General features: G+C 44.8%; 3 protein-coding genes across 3 annotated transcripts; 2 read left to right on the top strand and 1 right to left on the bottom strand.

Annotated features, from left to right (window-relative positions):
• The first annotated feature begins 1,843 nt into the window (after positions 1 to 1,843).
• LOC103645756 (probable polyol transporter 4) lies at positions 1,844 to 4,414 on the top strand. Its single transcript, XM_008670458.2, has 2 exons — positions 1,844 to 2,409; positions 2,876 to 4,414. The coding sequence occupies exons 1-2, from the start codon at positions 2,205 to 2,207 to the stop codon at positions 4,285 to 4,287; spliced, it is 1,617 nt and encodes a 538-aa protein (XP_008668680.1). The 5' UTR covers positions 1,844 to 2,204; the 3' UTR covers positions 4,288 to 4,414.
• Positions 4,415 to 10,229: 5,815 nt separating this feature from the next.
• On the top strand, positions 10,230 to 14,178 carry LOC113475843 (uncharacterized). The gene is made up of 3 exons (NM_001366859.1): positions 10,230 to 10,609; positions 13,185 to 13,338; positions 13,434 to 14,178. Exons 1-3 carry the CDS (start codon positions 10,293 to 10,295, stop codon positions 13,860 to 13,862), a joined length of 900 nt encoding a protein of 299 aa, NP_001353788.1. The 5' UTR covers positions 10,230 to 10,292; the 3' UTR covers positions 13,863 to 14,178.
• Positions 14,179 to 14,292: 114 nt separating this feature from the next.
• On the bottom strand, positions 14,293 to 16,534 carry LOCLOC100284690 (uncharacterized LOC100284690). The gene is given in 6 exon segments (NM_001157585.2): positions 14,293 to 14,847; positions 14,941 to 15,178; positions 15,264 to 15,474; positions 15,555 to 15,670; positions 15,761 to 15,914; positions 16,179 to 16,534. Coding segments are annotated over 5 exon segments (1,170 nt in total). The 5' UTR covers positions 15,864 to 15,914; positions 16,179 to 16,534; the 3' UTR covers positions 14,293 to 14,345.
• Positions 16,535 to 17,993: the final 1,459 nt, after the last annotated feature.

Below are 17,993 nucleotides of genomic sequence, written 5' to 3'. Positions count from 1 at the left end.
AAAAGACAGCACGATCAACTTGTTGGATGCCCAAATCACCAAGAAAACCTTTGTATGATATGTCATACCATAGAGGATATGAAATACCACATAAAGGTGTTCATTCATGCTTAGCTTTGAGGGCTCTATTTTTCTTTTAATGAGACTACCTCACACATGATAAATTTGAAAAGATGTTAGTCTTAAATATTCATTGTAGATTACCCTCTCAATGCATACAAATATGAAATACTTATAGGAAGCATGCACTTAGATTTTTAAGGTCAAAATACCACTTGAAAGATGCTGACACATGAATGTGAATATCATCTGTACATGATATTAGGAGTAAGACATCTAAATTGTTGGCATATATAAGATAAATCTTTTATAAATAAGCTATGTGTCATGCGCCTAAGCAATGTAAACCATGTAGGTTTGCTCCCAGCGTAAGAGTGAAATCGAGTAATCATGTCATATGATTTACCAAGTGTATGTATAACAATAATTTAAAATGCAAATGTAAACCTAGGCTTAAAAGCAACTAGATGTTAATTGAAATTGCAAGAATTTAAATCTGGTTACCTATAACATAGGAAGGGGATCCATAATATTTGCTAGCTCATTTGGCAATGGTATGATCCAATATGATGCATCCCATTATATGTATCCCACCTTTGCTAAGTCTCTAGATTCTCTAGAGTCCATTGGACTTCTCATTTCTCCTTTGGGATGCAAACCTTCTTGGTGCTCTTTATGATTGAAATAATTTCTTTTGGCACCCAAACCTGTTTGGCCGCTCTTGTATTGACTTGCTTGTTCACGTTGATGGCCACCACCATGTGATTTTTCTTTTTTTAACAAGTATGGTATAATGGTTTTTTATCAACCTTGTTGGTGTAGGTGTTGGACAGTTTGTTTGTTTGTTTGTTGTTCTCTCCTCCATTCTTTATCTTGCATTAATAGGACTTGTGGTCTTACTTGTGGCACACGAAGTAAACCACATTTTCTCCCTCATCAAGCCTTTTCTGTCCCTTCGCGGTGTTATCTTGATAAAGTTGGGGTTGGCTTTGTCTTGCCTTTTACCTTGGTCAAGTTCTTAGTGAGGCGAGCCATTTCTTGATCGAGTAGCACATTATCTCTTGCAATATACTTTGAGCATGTTTTTACAAGCATATTCTTGACACAAACTTGTTTGCAAGAGGGTGAGTTTGTATCAATCAAATCATTGCAAGAAATATAGATATCCTTTTATCATTTTAAATTGTTTCAATTTTAGTTGTCTCGGGGTGCTACTGATAGCTTATAACTTGTTACTTTCTCTAGGCCGATTGGTCGGCTTCCACGTGAAACGTGTCCTAGGCGACTTTGGTGGTCTATTAGGCTAGTTTTTGCTCGTTTTCCGAACCGGTTCATTTCTAATTCAGTTTTTAGATTGGAAACTTGACCAACACACTTTGGAGTTGTTTCCTACTGAGGTAAGACCATTTCCTCTATATATGTGAGAGGATCACGATCGATTGAGGCATCCAACATTTAGTTGAACAAAAATCAATCTACCTTTTCAAACGATATGTTGTTTATCGCTTGATCCTCTCAAATATACAGAGAAAATGGTCTTACCTCTACGGGGTCGACGTAGAACAACCTAATGACTCATCCCTATGGGATGCCTCTCGTATAAAAGGTTCGATGATTATTTTGCTATTTTGCTCGAAAACTAGTTCTTCTTCGTCACCTAAGTATAATTGGTTATTCTTTGATGTTTGCTGGTAAACCTTTATATTATTCAGCATGTAAGGGTGAGAACTTTGATGCGTCACAGCGTCAGTCTATGACAACTCAAACGATCTGGTTGTTGCTGGTGTGTGATTCAAATTCATCTCAGTGTCAATACAACGACTTTACAACTTTATACAATCTGATAACTCCGAGACAGTAGGAAGAACTTCCATTTGAATTTAAATTTGAAATTTCGAACACTACTGCAAATTTCCCACTCCTTTGGGAGCTGAGCACGGGAGCAGGTGCACCGTCGCCCTGAGCTTATAAGCATCGAAACATATAAAATGTCCACGTCTTAAACAAATCCCGCCTTGTTTCCTCCAACTCTTTTTCCACGCTTGCCTGCTAGCTTCCTCAGATCCACTGCACGTCTGCACCTTAGCCGGGTGCCTGCCGGGCTTCTCGGACGAGGAGCGGAGGGGCTGAGCAAGGCAGAGGTGATGGGGGCCGAGGTGGCGGCCGCCGGCCGCAGCTTGCCGGGGTTCTTGGGGAGGAAGAACCGGTACGCGCGCGTGGACGACGTGCTCCCGCAGGAGCCGGAGGACGGCGGTGGCGTCCGTGTTCGCGGCGTCGGCGGCAGCTGCCGGCGATACGTCTTTGCTTGCTCCGTCTTCGCGTCTCTCAACCATGTCCTGCTCGGCTACGGTGAGCAGAGCTCCGCACCGCAGGAATGGCGTTTCGTTCTTGATGCAGATTTGGTCTTACTTATTCAGCTACAAATGGATGTAGCTTTCCCTTTCTTGGGCCGGGGTGGTTTATTTAAAACTAAACAAACGACAACTTGGCTTGCGATCAGAGGGCTGTCTTGACTTCTCATTACTGCAAAACAGGAGGTCCGTGTTACTGTGCAGCATCTAGTTATCTACAACAATCTTAGATAAAAAAAAAGAGTCATATAAAATATTTTTGGTAATCAATATGTTAGTGGCAATCTTGTGCATACTGAAACTGTTCTGAAAATAGTCGTATACCATATATAACGGTCCAGTAGAAGTAGAAATGTTTAGAAATGCTCTGCAAATTCAGTTGTTGTCGAACAGCTGACGTAAACTGCTAAATGTATAGTTTTGTGTTCTGTTCATTTGATGATGTGGTGTGGTGGTGTGTCCAGATGTGGGTGTGATGAGCGGCTGCATTATCTTCATTCAGAAGGACCTCCACATCACCGAGGTGCAGCAAGAAGTGCTGGTCGGATGCCTCGGCTTCATCTCCCTCCTCGGCAGCCTTGCGGCCGGCCGGACCTCGGACGCTATCGGCCGCAGATGGACCATCGGCCTAGCCGCTGCCGTGTTCCAGGGCGGCGCGGTGATCATGGCGCTCGCGCCGTCGTTTGGCCTGCTCATGGCGGGGCGGCTGCTGGCCGGCATCGGGATCGGGATAGGCATCATGGTGGCGCCCGTGTACATCTCGGAGATCTCCCCGGAGACGCTGCGGGGCTCCCTGGCGTCCCTCCCGGAGATCTTCATCAGCTTCGGCATCCTCATCGGGTACGTCTCCAACCTCGCCTTCGCGGGCCTGCCCGACAACATCAACTGGCGCGTCATGCTCGCCGCCGGCATCCTCCCGTCCATCTCCATTGCGTTCGTGCTGCTGGTCATCCCGGAGTCGCCGCGGTGGCTGGTCATGCAGGGCCAGGCCGGCGACGCGCGCGCGGTGCTTGTGAAGGTCTCGGACAGCGTGGAGGAGGCGGAGGAGAGGCTCGCCGAGATCGAGGAGGCCGCGCGCGCCACTGCCGCTTCCAGCAACGGCAAGGAGGCGTGGCGGGAGCTGCTGCGGCCGTCGCCTGTGATCCGACGGATGCTGGTGACCGGGCTGGGCGTCCAGTTCTTCCAGCAGGCCACCGGCATCGACGCGCTGGTGTACTACAGCCCGACCATATTCCGCGACTCCGGCATCACGACGGAGAGCCAGCTCCTGGGCGCCACCGTCGCGGTGGGCGTGGTGAAGACGGTGTTCATCGTGATCGCCATCGTCCTCGTCGACCGCGTCGGCCGGAAGCCGCTGCTGTACGTCAGCACGGCCGGAATCACGGTGTGCCTCGCCGTGCTGGCCGCGTCGCTGTCCGCACTCGCGCGCGGCGCGCTGCCGGGCGGCGTCGCCGTCGGGCTCGCCATCCTCACGGTGTGCGGCTTCGTGGCCTTCTTCTCGGTGGGGATCGGTCCCATCAACATGGTGCTGAGCTCGGAGATCTACCCGCTGCGGCTGCGCGCGCAGGCCGTGGCCGCCGGCTTCGCGCTCAACCGCATGGCCAGCGGCGCCGTGGCCATGTCGTTCCTCTCCATCTGCCGCGCCGTGACCGTCGCGGGCGCGTTCGCCGCGTTCGCGGCCGTCTCGGCGCTGTCGGTGGCGTTCGTGCACCTCTGCGTGCCCGAGACGAGCGGCAAGACGCTGGAGGAGATCGAGTCGCTGTTCGGTGGCGGCGGTGTGAGCGTGACGCACGGTGGCTCCGGCGAAGTGGAGCTCGGCGACGCCGAGCGGCTTGAGCACAAGAGGCTAGTGTCGCACGGGCACGCGTCGAGCTGAGTGCTGCAGTGTGAACACGAATTATTGGCACGCAAAGTAGAAAACAGTGTTGTATGCTCTTCTTTTGCACGAAACTTTATTCTCTCTTCTTTAGGGCTAGTTTGTTAATCTCATTTTTTTTAAGGTTTTCCATTTTTTTAAGAAATTAGCTTATTTTTCCTTAAAAAATTAAAAATTCCATAGAAAAATAAGGTTGTCAAACTAGCTCTTAAGATAAAATCTAGCAAAGAATTCTCATCAAATTAGCTTATACACATATAACATCGCTCGCGATCATCGCTGCTATATAGATTAAAATATTTAGGATAAATAGAAAGATACAAGTAAATACAAAGATACAAGTAAAGTCAACCAGTAACTGAGACACTGAGTAATAACACACTTCAAAATATTTAGGATAAATAGAGAGATACAAGTAAAACATTTAGAATAAATCCTACTAATTCATTTGACTTTTTACCTTAAGTTAGGAACGGACCTACATGCAAGCAAGGTATTTAATTGAATACTCATTATTTTTTTAAAAAATTATATATACAAGTATATGCTATGTATATACTCTAAAATATTGTAAAAACAAAAAACACACTATTTTACAACTATTCCGTCAAAACTTTTTGATTTTAACTGACCCTATTCATTTCTCTAACATGCCGCCCATTAAACAGTACAATAGACCATCAATCTTTACTCGTTAGCTTGTTGGAGCTTTATATGGACGTCCGAGAGCAGGGGTTGTGTCTAGAGGTGGATAATTGGATATCGAGCTCGCTCGGCTCGCCTCAACCGAGCTCGAGCTGGCTGATTAAGGGAACAAGTTGGCTCGGCTCGACTTGTTAAGCAACAGAGTCAGAGAACCAGCTCGTCTCGCTCGTTTGCGAGCTCGAGCTGGCTCGTTTAGCTCGCGAGTCACAACAAAAATAGTATACTTGTATATATACAACAATATAATCAATTGTTAGTTAATTTCATACTAATTCAACAATAGAAAAGACTAAATTAACCTACTCCCCGTTTAAACCCTAAATTAACATAGTTCATCACTTTTTAATTCATCCAATACGAGTATAGGCTTTGTTTTACAAATAAATGCTAGCTCATTCGAGCTAACGAGCTGGCTTGAGCTCGTGTCGAGCTGGCTCGTTAACGAACCGAGCTGAGATGTTAGCTCAACTCGTGACAAATTTGAAACGAGACGAGTCGAATCGAGCTGACCACGAGTCGAGCGAGCTCACGAGCCACGAGTATTTTGTCCAGCCCTAGCTGTGTCTTCTCATGATCGTATTCATTTCTCTACCATGCTGCCGCCACCCCAAAACCTCGCCTCCCTCCCCACATCCCCTGGAGACAGACGCTAGCGAGCACTGCCGGGGATTTCTCGCTAGATGCGGTTGCCTGAGAGATCGCGCATGCGGAGGCGGCGCGACACCCAGATCGCGGGCCAGAGAGCGAGTGGGACGGGAGGGCGAGCACGCAAAACCCTCTCCCCACGACGCAGAGGAAAGGGCGGGGTGTTGACTCCGGTGGTTGGGAGGAGGCGGCGCAACATTGACCTCACCGGCTTCGTCGGGATCTCCTCTCCTCTGCCGCCGTGTGCGCCTCTGTGCCCTCTCAGTCGGCCGCCGCACACGCCTCATCAGCGTCCTCGCGGTGCTTCCACCAGCCCTCCCCGCACGCGGCGACTGGGTCATTGCCGTCCCGGGTCCGTGCCGGCCGCGCCCAAACGGCCGTCTCCATACCGTCGTCCCCGCCGATGACTCGGGATGAGGTCACCGCATAGCAGCTGGAGCCGAGGGTCGAGGAGTGGAAGGGAGGGTACTAAATGAGACATGTTAATTTTCCTTTACATATCAGAAGCATTGAATAATGTTGCTTATTGCTTTGAATGAGACATGTTTATTTTCCTTCACATGTTAGATTACACTGAATAATGCTATTTATTTGCCTGCCAAAGAATAAAAGAAAGAAAAAATATTCAGAATTCAAGTGTAGATTTTGCTAACAATACACATGATTTCCCACCAAGCTAGGGGTTCCATGACATTGACAAGAACGTAGATTGGTCTTTACTCAATTACCAGTGCAGGTATAATAATACTCCCAGTTCAATTTTTTGTAGATGTGCGCCTCTTGACTTCTTTATTTTCTGCGTTTTTGTTATAAAGTTCACATGGTCTGAAGTACCCATACATGGTCAAGCGCCTTGCTTGCTTGCATGGTTATACAGGAACATACTTCAACCAGCTCGGTTGCACCAGGGGACGTTGATTGAGGTAGTGATTACTCTCTTTCCAGGTCACCCTGAACTCACTTGTATTATTGTTTTTATTATCACACCAGAATAATACAATAATGACATATTTATTTGGTGTAATGCTTATTGTAACAATTTTATATTATAGATGAAAGAGGAATTTGAGTTGATTGAGTACACTTTTAGAAAAGTTGGATTTCAGGAAGAAGTCACAATCCGGTATCCTTCAAATTTTGTTTCCTCTGACTGTGACTACTCTTAGTTTCTTACAACTGAATGTTGAAAAAACTGTGTTTTTCATAAAAGAATTCTTCTGAGTTCGTGGATTTGTTCTTGTCCGTCTCTTTTCTTTTTCTTCTTTGGATTACTGCTACCCATAGGCCATGACTATGGTATAAATTAAATTATAATTTTTGATATAAATAACATGTTTTTTTGCGTATTCATTTCTCCTTTTTGGTGTGTTAGTGTGAGCAAGATTGAAGGCTTAAAAATAAATTCCTGCTAAAAGTTACCAGTAACTCAGTAATATAGAGTTTGTTAATTTTATCTTTCTCGAACAAGTGTCTGCAAGTCCAGTGAAGCTGTCGCTTGAAATAGAATCGGTCAATGGCCTGACTTGATCCTAGAATCAATATGGGTTTCAGTAGTATCTGCATGTCTAGTACAGGGATGTTCCCTGACGTTCTCTCTTGTCTCTCCAATTTTAAGGGACAACTGGGGACAACACTGGGATAGTCCTGTCCTAACCCTTGTCCCTGAACCAAACAACCTTATTTGATGGATCGTTTCATCCCATCTCATCCTGTCATTGCAACCAAACACACCCTAAAGGTGTCGCTCGACATGATCATCAACAAAGTAATGCCAAAATTTGCGGTGCCGCCAGAAGAACTGTATGCAACACAATTAGCTCAGCTCCAAGAAATGGTTTTCTTTGACACACAGGAGAACATCCTAGCCTTGGCCGCTACTGCTGGAAATGTGCATGCTGCAGTGGAGCGACTTCTTGGAAATATGGGCCAATATAATATGACGATGATCATAACTGTACCCTGATCATGCGAACTGTAGTTGCCATTGTGAGATCATGTCTGGTTTATTGGTTTTAGGCATGAGATTGAGAGACGACGTCTAGATTCTATGTTTAAGGAAGAATAAAGGTGGTGTTTGGTTCGCAGCGTAAATGGATTACATGGGGTAATGGACAGAGGCGGGCCCAGAGGATTTATGGGTATTCATTGAATACCTAAATTTTTGATGATCTATAGTAATTTGTTAATAATGTATTACACAAAATAGCGTTAGAACACTAATTTTTTTAATCTTTTGATATTTTTGAATACCCAATCTCAAATGTCTGGGCCCGCTTCTGGTAATGGATGATAACGAGTCGGCTCGGCCGAGTTCGAGCTGGCTCGTTAAGTTAACGAGCCACGAATTCAGCTCGACTCGTTACATTTACGAGCTCAAACTGACTCGTTTAGCTCGCGAGTCAGAGCAGAAAAAATAATATATACATAATAATTAATTTTTAGTTAATTTCAAACTAATTTAACAATAGAAAATAGTCATTATGCTCATAGTTTCATAAAACCACGTCAATTTAACACCGAAGTAGCATAATTCACATACATGTTCATCAGTTTAATCCATAATTATATTTGCATAAACCAATTTAACACATAGACATAGTTCATTAATCATTAGTTTAACTCATAGGTCATAGACACATTACATACATATAACATATTCATTAATTATTTCGTAAATGATATGCATATAGTTTCGTTTTATTGGAATGTGGTAGCTCGTTTAGCTTGCGAGCTGACTTGTTAACGAACCAAACTAGGATGTTAGCTCAGCTCGTGAAAAAATTCAAACGAGCCGAACCAAGCTAAGCTAACTATGAACCGAACGAGTCAACGAACCACGATCATTCATCCAGCCCTAATGGATACCGATACTTTTGTTTGGTTGAGCTTTTTCTAGCAGTACTAGGTACTACTCCCTCCGTTTCTTTTTATTTGTCGCTAGATAGTGCAATTTTACACTATCCAGCGACAAATAAAAAGAAACGGGGGGAGTACTATCTAATCCAATTATAACTAGTAACCATTACCGTCGTTAAAAGATCTCGTTATCATTCCCATAACAACGTCTGAACCAAACGGCATCAATGAGTGTACCGGTGGAACCTTTTATATATACGTGTGGTCTGGTGTCATGGTTAAAATTGTTGTTGTTGGTACATTGGGTTGCTGTACATACATATTGATCTTATGCAATCTTATTTGCACTGTACACGGACTGCCTTCTATACTGGGGGTTATGTCCGAATTTTTTGCATTTTGGTCCTTCGTCGGAAAAAAATTCACGTTCGAACCCTAGAAAATTTTAATGTCATTTTTGGACCCTTTACTCGGCGCCATAGCCTGTGGCGCCGAGGTAACACAGCTCGGCGCCATAGGCTATGGCGCCGAGGTACGTGCTGCGTTGGCACAAACGGACGTCGTGGCGCCGACGTGGTACCGAGCTCGGCGCCATAAATCATGGCGCCGAGCTCCATTCTATACAGAAAACTTGTCTAGCTCAGTTGGTAAAATACAAGGCACTTAACCTTGTGGTCATGGGTTCGAGCCCTATAGTGGGCGTTTTTTAATACTTTTTGTCTTTGTCACTTATTTTTTTTGTTGTCCATATTTTCGTTTATGTCGCTGATTTGTAGCGACATAAACGAAAATATGGACAACAACAAAAAATAAGTGACAAAGACAAAAAGTATTAAAAACACCCACCGTAGGGCTCGAACCCACGACCACAAGGTTAAGAGCCTTGTATTTTACCAACTGAGCTAGACAAGTTTTCTATACAGAACTCTGTACCACGTCGGCGCCACGACAAGTTTTCTATACAGAGCTCTGTACCACGTCGGCGCCACGACGTGCGCCACGACGTCCGTTTGTGCCAACGCAGCACGTACCTCGGCGCTATAGCCTATGACGCCGAGCTGTGTTACCTCGGCGCCACAGGCTACGGCGTCGAGTAAAGGGTCCAAAAATGACATTAAAATTTTCTAGGGTCCAAACGTGAATTTTTTCCCGATGAAGGACCAAAATGCAAAAAATTCGGGGGTTATGTTGCGCAAAACATGATAACTCATAAAAAATGTAATTCGATTGCTCAAGAAAATAGGAGACGTATTCATACCCTATAGATGTATTTTGTTGCAATAGTTGGGATTCCTTCATTTAAAAATAAAATAAAATTCAGATTAATTTTATCATTTTCATATGATTTTTTAAACCGAGTTTGGATTCTAACTTTTTCGACAAAAGTACATCTATGCTTATAAAATAATGTTATTTGGTCTTGTGTCGCAACACACGGACACCTAACTAGTAAAAAAATAAAAGGTAATTCAATGTATTAGGCTTGGTTTAAACCATGACTCTGACCAGTGACGCTATTAAAACGAATACACGAATTTAAAACTCATTATTAATTATTAATAAGGGGTTGTTTAGTTTATAGAAATTAGTTTTTAGTTTCTATATTTTATTTCATTTTACTATTTAAATTACTAAATATATATTACGTAGAAATTTATGATTAAAATGGAATAAATTGAAGGGATACAAACACCCACTAAGCCTGACGGAGCAAGCAGAAGAAAGCAAAGTGCAGAGCACGAGCAGCAGCACCAGTCCACCAGGCCGGCGCCGCCCAAAATCTCCGCGTCCCCCCCCCCATGGCCTCCTTCTTTGCGGACGACGGCGCCGACGACCTCCCGCGCGCCACCTCCCACCCCTTCGACTCCGACGACTTCGGTGCTGCCGCAGCCGACGACGCTAGCGCCGGCGGGTACGCCTCCTTCGCCGACGGTGGCGTCGAGGAGGTGGACGAGGAGATCACCGTAGAGTCCTACGGCGTCCCGATCCGCCACGTCTCCGGGGGATACTCGCCATTCTCCCCCGACCTCGAGCCCAACGGCAGCGACGGCCCGACCCTGCCGCCGCCCACCGAGATGGGGCGGGAGGAGGGAATCCTTCTCCGCGAGTGGCGGAGGTGAGGACCGCCGGCGCCGGTTCCGATCTGCTTGGGGGACACGCCGTTTTGCTGCCTGTATGCTTGCTTGCGTGTGGGCTAGGTTTCGGGCTGTTCGAGTCAGATCTAACGCTTTCTGGCGCTCTTTCGACTAACTGTAGCCGCTTCTTCTGCACTACGAAGGTGAACGAAACACGGCGAGGGGCTCTGTACGGAAATTGCTGGTTTCTATTACTTCGGTTGGTTAGGAATTAGGATACACTAGAAATTGCGCTGTTGGGAATAGCCAGTCATGGACTAGTTTATAAGCTGAGAACTTAAGTATAGCTGCAGACCTTCGAGGGTGGGTTTTGTTCTCCATAAGGGCTGATTTGGTGACCGGGGATCCCGAGTGGATCCATGGGGAGAAATTCTCTTGCTATTCAAAATTGAATTGCAAGGTTATTGAATAGCAAGAGAATTTCTCCCCATGGATCCACTCGGGATCCATAATCACCAAATCAGCCTAAGTGTTTGAATCGTTGATACCATATAGGTGTAACCATAGTTGGATCTGCTAGTATCTCTGTTTTTGCCATACTATCACTGCCATGAATAGGATGGTATGGAGCTACTGTATGCAGATTACCATAAAATATGAAAAATACGAATATAAGTAGCTAGATGCAGCAGTGTGTAGTAATTTTCCTTGACCGCTTGACACCTATGGTCCCAGCACTTAAAGTTGTTTTGTGAATTTTACCCCTGAAATTAGTTTATTGAAGCAATTCAGAGGTACTCCGTCCTGAATTATAAGTCGTTTTTGCCTTTTTAGGTACCTTTTGCTATGCACCTGTATACACTGTGTCTAGATAGTACTTAGGGGGTGTTTGAATACACTAGACCTAATAGTTAGGGGGTGTTTGAATGCACTAGAGCTAATAATTAGGGGGGTGTTTGAATGCACTAGAGCTAATAGTTAGTAGCTAAAATTAGCTGGAAACATTCAAACACCATAGCTATTAGCTATTTTTAGTAAATTAGTTAATAGTTAGCTAGCTAATTCCACTAACAATTTTTTAGCCAACTAACTATTAGTTCTAGTACATTCAAACACACCCTTAGTTGGCTAAAAAATTGCTAGTGGAATTAGCTAGCTAACAAATAGCTAGCTAACTATTAACTAGTTTACTAAAAATAGCTAATAGTTGAACTATTAGCTAGGGTGTTTGGATGTCTACAACTAATTTTAGCCACTAACTATTAGATTTAGTGCATTCAAACACCCCCTTAGTAAAAACTATGAATCTAGAAAAGGCAAAACGACTTGTCATTCAGAGTATTAAACACTGACAGATTTTCATTGGAAATTTGTGTTTTATCTCTTAACTAGATTTGGTTAGAATGGAACTGCGTATTGCTCAATTTTATTTTTTGTTATACTCGAACCAAAAGGAACCTACAACCTAGTAATGTTTCTAATAAACATAGGCATATACATCTAGATTTGGTTTGCTACTCAATAGAAAGTAAAATTCAGACTAAGCTAGCATGACATAATTCAGAACTAACCCTGCCTTAGCTATTGCATTTTACCTAGATTGTATCTGTCCCAATCTTACCTATACAGCCTATTATCATATTGTATCGAAATTGTATGAACTAAGTCCCACAGAAACTAGAGGAATAAAGGTAAAAAGTATGTCAAACCAACCTTCTAAAATATGAATTTGTGCCATGCAATCATAGAGGCTTCCAAAAACGTCATATTAGTTGGAGAATGTTCTTTGTTGGATTACCTTGTACTCTAGAAAACCGATGTTTTTTTTTGCAAACTTACAGTCCTCATGTATGTTTGTTCTCTTCCTGGTGTTTGATGCATTTCTGGAAAACCTTGATTGTAGGATGTCTTAGCTATCTATGTATGTGGATATAACTAGTTAGTTATTCACCATTGTTCTTTTGCGACCACTTAATGCTTCATCTGGTGCTGCATTCTTCCAACTGTATGTTTTGCTGACATCACACCAGGTGGACACATTTTTTTTAGATTTTCATATCTGCTGGTTTTCTTGAAATCCTCAAATCAGTGAAGGTGTACCTCCCAGAGAAAATCCATACATTCTTTTGGTACTGCTCGTCTTTGTAACCTTGCAAAATGTGTGCATTAGGTTCCTAACATAATATGCTCTATGAGACTATGACGCAATTGTCTGCTGATACAACCTCGTTTATTTTATGGTTTAGTGCACGTCTATATTTACTTCGGAATTTACTTTGGTAGTTAACTAATAGAAGTTCATGAATATTGGAGTTGTGTAAGCCGTGTTTGGTATGATGTTCTTCATCAGGACATTGTCCCAGGCTTGCAGCAGTAGTAGATTTGTCTATATTTGGAGTGGCGTTGATTCTGATTTGTTTAATGCTTATCTTGTGGAAAGTCCAGTAAGGTCAATTTGTAAGGAGCCTGTAACTATTGTAAGGGTACAGACCAAGTTACTGTCCTGTCTTTTGTGTCCCTCAAATCGAATGATGTCATTTTCTTGGCTTCCTTGATTTTTTTTCCTGCCACTCTAGTTTTAATTTGTTATTGCTTCCTTTTTCAACAATGTCTTAGGAAAAATGCTATGGAACTTGAGAAAAAAGAACAGAAGGAGAAGGAGCTACGTGCCCAAATAATTGCTGAAGCAGAAGAATTCAAGAAAGCTTTTTTTGAGAAGAGGATACAGAACTGTGCGTCGAATATGGTCAACAACAGAGAAAGGGAGAAGGTATGCGCCTATCATATGTAAGCAGCTAGGGCTCTGTGTTTATTAGCTAATCTATTTCTATGTTTGGTACTAATCGCTCCTGTGGTCTGCTGCAGATTTTTGTAGCCAGCCAGGAGAAATTCCATGCCAACGCAGACAAGCAGTACTGGAAATCGATCTCGGATCTCATCCCGCATGAAATAGCCACCATTGAGAAGCGGGGAAAGAAAGACAAGGACAAGAAGCCATCCGTCACAGTTATTCAGGGCCCCAAGCCTGGCAAGCCCACCGACCTCTCCCGGATGCGCCATATCTTAGTGAAGCTGAAGCACGCTCCACCGCCACATATGTTGCAACCTCCACCAGCACCTGCTGCTAAAGAGGGCGCAAAGGATGGCTCCAAAGAAGGTGGAAAGGATGGTGGTGCCAAAGACGGCGCGGCAGCCCCAGCAAACGACGCCAAGCAGCCTGCAGAGAGCCAAGAAACCAGCACCGCCAATGGCCCCTCGGAGGCCGAGAAAGAGCAGCCTGCGGCGTCGGAGTGACCGGAAAGGAAAGCGTAGCATTACAGAAACACAAGAGGCTTGACTGTCAGTAGATGGAAACGTGTTTTTGTTTCTGATGATTTCGCAGACCCGTTTATCCCGTACTGATCTTTTGCAGAGATCTGCATCAGGATGTCTTCGTATGAGCACAGAACATTCATAATTTAGTATCACCACAGTAGTCGTATCTTTGCTGTTTTCACCCCTGTCCAGTTGTGTCGTCACTGAGATGCCTGTGATCTCATACAAGTTGAGGTCTGAAACTGTTACGATGATATGGTACTGCCCTAATAATAATCTGAAGCTGTGCAACAAACAGCAATCTTGCATTGCTCTGGGTCTGGCATGGATTCACTAATCTATATGTACAAGATCTAGCTGCCGCATTTGCAGGAGGAAAACACACTTGGCACTACATCATATAGTCGCCGCCGGTTGACAAAACGCAAGGAAGGAATTAGTCAAAATTACATGGCGGTTGCTTCACCTGGGGCTCATCTCGGTCACCGTGGGTGGCACCACCGTGCTGAACATGTTGGAGTCCTCCTGGGACGCCAGGTTCTTGAACCTGGAGTCGGTGGAAGTGGTGGCCTTGGACAAGGGGCTCCGCCTGCTGTACTCCTGGAGGTACCCCGGCGCCGTCAGCTCGCTCTCGTTGATCCGGACGGGCTTGGACAGCATGGTGACGACCTGGGGCATCGTCGGCCGGCGCGCGGCGGCCGCCTGTAGGCAGAAGAGGGCCACCATGATGTACCTGATGGCTTCTTCGTCAGGGCAGTCTACAAGGGCTGGATCCACCAGTTCCTTGAGCCTCTTCGCTTCGTACAGCTCCCATGCCTTCTCTAGGAGAATCTTGTCATCCATGAGTATGCTCCTGGAGCTACTAGTGCCGCTCACTATCTCCAGGACAAGGACACCAAAGCTGTAGATGTCCGCTTTCTTGGTGAGCTGGCCATGCCAGGCGTACTCAGGCGCAAGGTAGCCTCTGCGAGGAACATACGGTAAAAGGCAAGCGGCAGAAGTGCAAAAAAAAAAAAAAAAAAAAAAAAAAAACTAGGCCGTCGGCGTCGGTACTCACGTTGTTCCCGCGACGCGGGTGCTGATGTGGGTGACATTGTCAGGAAACAGCTTGGCCAGACCGAAATCCCCGATCTTGGGGACGTAGTTCCTGTCGAGAAGTATGTTGCTGGCCTTGATGTCTCTGTGCACGATCGGCGCCGCGATCTCCTCGTGCAGGTACGCAAGGCCCCGAGCGACTCCGAGGCATATAGCAGACCTGACGCTCCAGGTGAAGTCGGCAGGCTCACTGTTAGAAGCTGCAGAACGCCGCAACTGATGGATCAGGTAGGTAGGTATGGGTATGGGTATGGGTTTGGGTAAACAGCTAGTGGTGGCTCGTACCCAGCAGCGCACGGTCAAGGCTGCTGTTCTTGAGGTACTCATACACCAGAATCCGGTTGCTTCCCTCGACGCAGCAGCCGATGAGTTCGACGAGGTTGGGGTGCTTGACGTTGCTGATGACGTCGATCTCCGTCAGGAACTCCCTGATGCCCTGCCTGGACTCGGCGGAGAGGACCTTCACCGCGACCTCTCGCCCGCTTCGGATGGTTCCCTGTGACGCCAACAAACAAGAGATGATCCATGTGACGCGCGGGCGTCAATATAATAGATATGATCGAGTTTGGCTGGCACCTTATAAACTGTCCCGAATCCGCCTCGTCCCACTTTGTTGGTGCGGTTGAAGTTGTCGGTAGCAGATCTTAACTCGGCATAGGAGAACAGCCTTATGTTCTTCTCGGAGTAGATGCCTGAAATAATGCAATATGCATATTGTAGCATGCAATTGCAAGTACAAAACTTGTAGGCAAATTAAATAATACATTTTTTTTTTTCCTTACCGCCGATGCTGTTGGAGTAAGGGTTCTCTTCTCTCTTGTTGGCCCTAGGAACACAACACCAATTCATATCCGCGCTCGTCGCTACGGTAGGCTCGCTCAACATGCAGCGGCGCAGAGGGATCTTCTTCTTTGAGGCAACTTTTAATCCTGGCTCCTGATGCATGCAGTAATTGTGAAAAAAGTAAAGGGGGCAGGCATATCAGGAACTGATGTGTGTGAGTGTCGCGGAAATCTGCTGCTGCAGTAACTGAAGTTGTGGTTGGACATGCTTTGCAGCCGGTCCAACTTAATACCCGATTGTAGAGGGTACGAACACAAACATCCCCAGCAGGAAGGCTGGAACAGATCTTAGGGCTGGGTTGGTTTGGTGGACAGAAAGAGAGAGAAGGGAAATATGGCGAGCAAGACGGGCTAGTACCTGAGAAGTGAAGGGAGCAGCTAGCTAGCAGTTCCTCCGGCGAGATCGGCGGCGATTAGAGCTAGGAAAGCGGATTTGGCTGGGGAGGGGGGAAGGGGAAGAGGAACGAGGTGGTTGGGGCTGCAATTATATGTAGATTTCTGTGGCGGACACCTTGGTGTTGCTCGTGCTCCGGCTCCCTCCACTGCTGGAGGTGTACGACGTTGGCACTTGGCAGAGCAGCTGAGCGCAATAAAGGCGATGCAAGGAGAAATCAGCCTAGCCGCCGGGAGGAGGAAGAAGGGTCGTGCGTGCGTTGGTGGTGTCAATATTGAAGCGAGTGTGATGTGACCTACCAGCGGAGGCGGAGCCGAGCGTGTTGGTGTTGGTTTGATACATACACACGCTCGTATTTAGTTCAAAAAAAAAAATACTAATGGTCAGGTAATGCAATCGCAACTGCGAGATTTTCTTATAGAAAACAAACTCCGTCCGTCCGCACGGCTAGTCGGCCAATAAAATATCGGAGGTTGGTGCTCATAGCGACGTACGTATATACAACTCCATCAATTAAGGAGTCTGTAACTGAAAAAGCAACGGACTTTTCATGAATATGCTGTATCTACGTATACTTTTTTTTTTTGTCTTTTAAATGTATTTTGGGCATGTACAACCAACCTAGAGACTCTAGACCGGTTTTATAAAGACACTGCATGATACAATCATGAGATCCTAAATCATAAACGCAGTCATCAATACTAAAGATATATAAAGAGTCGTGTAGAGGTAGACTCTTCGTGAAGAGCGCATCTCTTGTTTTTTTTTTCAATTAGCCCCCTATAGACCTTTCTAGAGGCACATCATTTAATTGGATATTTGTGTTATATATACCCTTATAATATGATTCAAAGGTTCGTACTTGGAAAACCAATCGATCAAAGCCTCTTAACTATATGTGCCCTAACGTTCACTAGTAGAGTAATGGACATATGATAATCCCAAACAAGCCTGCCCTTAATCCATTAATAGCACAACAATCCCCGACAGCTTATGGCAAAAGAAAAAACATGCGTTCTACTGTTCTTTATAAAAAGGAGGTGTCACGGTCAACAAGTCTAGAATACCGACACCGTTTTCCTCGACCACAAAAAAAACAATGAAAGCATCCCTCCATACTTATTGTTAATATAATAATCAGAGGCCAGCCTGAGAGTTGTACGTGTGGTTTTTGAAGTTTGGTTAGTTGAGCGAGAATAGTGATTGTGATGACCACAAAAAGGGTAGTTAAATATATTTTCTTTATACAATGAATTAATAACATTTACGATATCAAATGTATACCATTAGATTCTCTATTAAGTATATTTTTCATACTATATCTATTCTATGTCATAAATCTTTATGATTCTCGCCATACTTTCGATCACACTTTAAAAACTGACTCTCCAAAAATTTTAGAATGATTTGTATTTTAGGACGGAGTGAGTACAAAGGTTAAGAAAGTATAGCTAGACTATTTCTTTTGTTGGTTAAGATACAATAGAGTGCACCATCAAGTAATCAAACAAACTATCCTTGAATAGAAAAGAAAAAAGATAGATATATACGTAGTAAAGAAAGGAGAGAATGTCGTTGCGTTGCCGGCGGCCGCTTTGATTGCCATTTTTATATTGTTCGGACTAATGATGCGAGTAGCGTATTATTATATAATAATCCCAAGTCAAAGCACACGCCAGGCAGCCGGCGGACTAATCTGGATTAGTAATAGTAAGCCATGACGCGCGTGCACAAAAGGACCCCTTCTCTTCTGTCTTCTTGCTTGCATGCAATGCAGCA

This window comes from Zea mays, chromosome 2 (genome assembly GCF_902167145.1).
Source record: "Zea mays cultivar B73 chromosome 2, Zm-B73-REFERENCE-NAM-5.0, whole genome shotgun sequence".
In the NCBI taxonomy this organism is placed as follows: domain Eukaryota; kingdom Viridiplantae; phylum Streptophyta; class Magnoliopsida; order Poales; family Poaceae; genus Zea; species Zea mays.
Note: the sequence above shows the minus strand (reverse complement) of the source record. Positions and strands in the feature narration are given on the sequence as shown.